The sequence below is a fragment of the Penaeus monodon genome, chromosome 17, assembly GCF_015228065.2.
Source record: "Penaeus monodon isolate SGIC_2016 chromosome 17, NSTDA_Pmon_1, whole genome shotgun sequence".
NCBI lineage: Eukaryota > Metazoa > Arthropoda > Malacostraca > Decapoda > Penaeidae > Penaeus > Penaeus monodon.
This window is the reverse complement of record NC_051402.1, coordinates 46,743,528-46,747,217: the sequence shown is the minus strand read 5'-3', so window position 1 is coordinate 46,747,217 and position 3,690 is coordinate 46,743,528. Positions and strand designations below refer to the sequence as shown.

General features: G+C 47.8%; 1 protein-coding gene across 1 annotated transcript; it reads right to left on the bottom strand.

Annotated features, from left to right (window-relative positions):
- Window positions 1–1,081: 1,081 nt before the first annotated feature.
- Window positions 1,082–2,101, bottom strand: LOC119583948. Its single transcript, XM_037932657.1, has one exon. The coding sequence runs from the start codon at window positions 2,089–2,091 to the stop codon at window positions 1,171–1,173; it is 921 nt and encodes a 306-aa protein (XP_037788585.1). The 5' UTR covers window positions 2,092–2,101; the 3' UTR covers window positions 1,082–1,170.
- Window positions 2,102–3,690: the final 1,589 nt, after the last annotated feature.

Here is a 3,690-nt window from a genome sequence, read left to right as displayed (position 1 = left end):
TTCTGCACTATTGAGAAGAGAGGAGGAGATAGATGGAAATAGGAGAAGAGAAGAGAAGATTGAGAGTGAGAGTGAGAGTGAGAGTGAAAGAGAGAGAGAGAGAGAAAGAGAGAGAGAGAAAGAGAGAGAGAGAGAGCGGTTGAGAAACAAAGAGATCGGTTGAGAAAGAGAGAGAGAAAGATATATATATAGAGAGAGAATGAGAGAAAAAGAGAGAATGAGAATGAGAAAGAGAAGAGAAAGAATAACATAAAATCAAACAAGACAACATAAAACAAAATAAAAGAAAGACATTTAAACAGACAGACACACAGACAGAGAAAGAAAATGAACCTTTTCCATCGCAGACAGAAGTATCAACAAATTCCACTCCTCTATGTCATTTTCAGCTATCCAAAAAGGCACAACGGAATACCCCTTTTTTTATCCCTTAAGGAAATGCCGGTCCAAGGAGCAATGCAGTCACGACCAGACACTGAGGCAACTGGAGAAGGACGTATTATATGGGGTGATTCGCTCTGACTTACACTGTCCTTGGCCTTCGAAAAAGAAAATAGTATTTTGTAATTTTTTTTTTTTTTTTTTTTTTTACCTGTTTGGAGGTGAGGTTTGAGAGTAAGAAAGTCTAATCATTTTTATTATCTTTTTTTATCACATTTGTTGTTGGTCTTAATGTTGTTTGTTTTTTTATTATGTTTGTTATTATTATGATTATCATTATTACTCTTGTTACTGGTTTGATTATCTTTAATATTGTTATCATTATCACTATCATCATCATCATCATCACCTTTATCACCATTACCATTAGCATTAGCATCACCATCACCGTTATTATTGTTATTATTATTATTATTACTGTTATAATAATAATAATAATAATAATAATAATGATAATTTCTTATGTTGCGTAGGTTGGTGCCCTCAGTATCTGTGTGCCTTCCAGACTTGGTGGAGAAGGGAAACACAATGGGCACAATATCAGTTTATTATTTCTAAGGAGAAATACAGGGACAACATGCCAATAAGAAGGGGAGATGCCCCGGGTGTTGCTCAACCAGCCTCCGACTGTCCTCTCGGCAGCGTCCAGGCGCTGCCAGGCGTACAACCAAACAATGTCGTACTATTTGAATATCACACATCTCCCTCCCCCCTTTACGCTCACAGCCCTTAGAGGTCTTGAGCGGTTCCCCTAGCTTTCAGGCGCTTCGAGCGACGAGGCGAGGTGAGGGAAGGTATGTCAGCTGCAGGGGTAGGTTGCTCCGGCTCCGAAGTAGAGCTGGCCGGAGGTGACATCGTTGGGCGGAGGAAACGGCGATTTCTCCACCAGACTCGGCCACTTGGTAACCGGATCTGGTAGTCCCGTGACTTGCCGATACCCATAACTGTACCCAACTTGTCCCACCTTTTTGTGCAAGGGTCCTGGATACGTACCTCTGCGCCAAACACCAGAGGGCGAAGTGGTTGGGCTCGTTCATCGTAGCGAGTCCTGGCGTCCTGGACACGTGCAGCTGCTCGGCGGTCACAGCTCTCGGCTCTGGCCTGCCATTCATCCGTAACAGCTTTGGCATGGGTTGGGATGCATGAACGAAGAAGGCGGCCATACAAAATCTGGGCTGGAGAGCGACCTGTGTGGTTTGGAGTGTTCCTGAGCTCAAGAAGTCCCCTGTCGAATGCCTCGCAGTCGATATTCCCTGAGGGGGCCACCTTGAGAATGAGGTGCTTTATGTTTTTTACAGCTGCCTCAGCATGGCCATTCGACTGAGGGTAATGAGGTGTTGACTTGTAGTGGCGGACTCCCCAACGCTCCAGGAATGTGGCGAACTCCCGGCTAGTGAACTGAGGGCCACAGTCTGTTCGGAGATGCACAGGTACGCCCAGGTCTCGAAACAGGTGCCGGAAGTGGCGTATGGTAGCGGCAGATGTCGTATCTGAACCGCAGGGTACAACTGCAGGCCAGCCTGAGAGTCGGTCAGCATAGACGAGGAAGAATTTCCCTGCTGCGGTGAAGAAGTCAGCTGACACAGACTGGAATGGCCTGGTGGGGTTCTCGTCACATAGCAATGGCTCTTGCTGTTGACTGGGCAGCATGATCTGGCACGGCTCGCAAGCTCGGACAATGTTGTTGATATCCGAGTCAGTACCAGGCCAGTAAACTGCTTGTCTTGCCTAACGTTTGGTAGATTCTACACCTCGGTGGCTGTCGTGAAGCCTGGCCAAGACGCGGTGATGAAGGGCTGCTGGAACTACTATGTGAGCACCGTACAGGACGAGGTCCCCATCAGCGTAGAGGTTCTCTCAAAGTTTCCAGTATGGGCGTAAGGCGTTGTGCAAGGCAAAGCAGTCACATGGGAAAACCTTGCCAGATACCTTGTAGTAGTTCATTTTAGGTTGGGTCGCTACGAGCTGCTTGCTGGAGTTCCTCTAGTGCCAGGTCCTCTTGCTCGACTGCTTGTGGGCAACTGATTGACTCTATTGCTTGAAGAGTTACTATGCTTCTAACATAGATGCTGGTCTCAGGACTCAACAGCTCATCTTCAGGCATTGGCCGACTTGTGGGAGAGCGGGAGAGGGCATCTGGGATGCACAAATCCTTCCCCCACGCCACATTGCTGTGAAGGAGAATGCTGAAACCTTCTCTTTGAGACATTGGAGTCGTGGGTTTTCTATGGTGTCTAGAGAGTAATGGTTCAGAATTGGAACCAGTGGGTGATGGTCAGTTACAAGGTCAAAGTGCTGCAGGCCAAACAGGTTAAATATGCACTTTAAAATAGCCCACACAACAGCAAGGAGTTCCAGTTCTATAGTGGCATATCGTGTCTCAGCATCTGTCAGGAATCGCGAGCCACACTGAACTAGACGTAGTTGTCCGCCACCATGGTCCTGCAAGAGGGCATAGCCAACACCATACAGACGTGAGGCATCGGTTTGCAGAACAGTGGGGATGGTGGGATTGAATGAAGCGAGAACAGGTGGACTTGAAAAGGCTTGCTTGACTTTATTGAAGGCCTGATCGTGATCAGCAGTCCAAGTGAAAGTTCTCTTTGGGCTCATCAAAGGCCGGAGAGGAGTGGCAGCGGCTGCCGTATTGGTGGAGAAATCCGCAAGGTGGTTTACCAAACCCATGAAAGATCTCAGATCTGTCAGGTTGGCTGGTATGGGGAATTCTGCAATAGCAGGACCTTCTCAGGATCTGCTGCAACACCGTCCTTTGAGAGCTTGTATCCGCAGAACGTCACTGCGGGGGCAGCTAAGACAAACTTTTCCGCATTGAGAGTGATGCCATGTATCTTGCACCTGGAGAGGACTTCATCAAGGCGTCCTAGATGTGTGAGGTAGTCTTCGTCATATATTAGGACGTCGTCCACTACTTTCACACAGTTCATCACTCCCTGCAGGGCCCTATCGCCACGAAGGCAAAAGGCATCGCCTGTGGCTGCAAAACCCATGGGGCCACGGAGGTAGCGGTATCTTCCCTGTGGAGTAATGAAAGTAGTCAGATGTTGGTCCTCCTCTGCTAATGGGATTTGCCAGTACCCGCACAGGGCATCTATTGTTGAGAAGTATCTGGCTTTAGGGTCCACACTTTGGATTGCTGCAAATGGCGTAGGTGAGGGATGTGTTGGGCGGGACACTTGTCTATTAAGTTTTGATAGATCAGTTGTGATCCGTACTCCCCCGTTTGGTTTG

Bases quoted from the DNA above. Each gene is read 5' to 3' on its own strand.
- LOC119583948 (XM_037932657.1), bottom strand. From the start codon at position 2,091: ATGCTGCCCAGTCAACAGCAAGAGCCATTGCTATGTGACGAGAACCCC.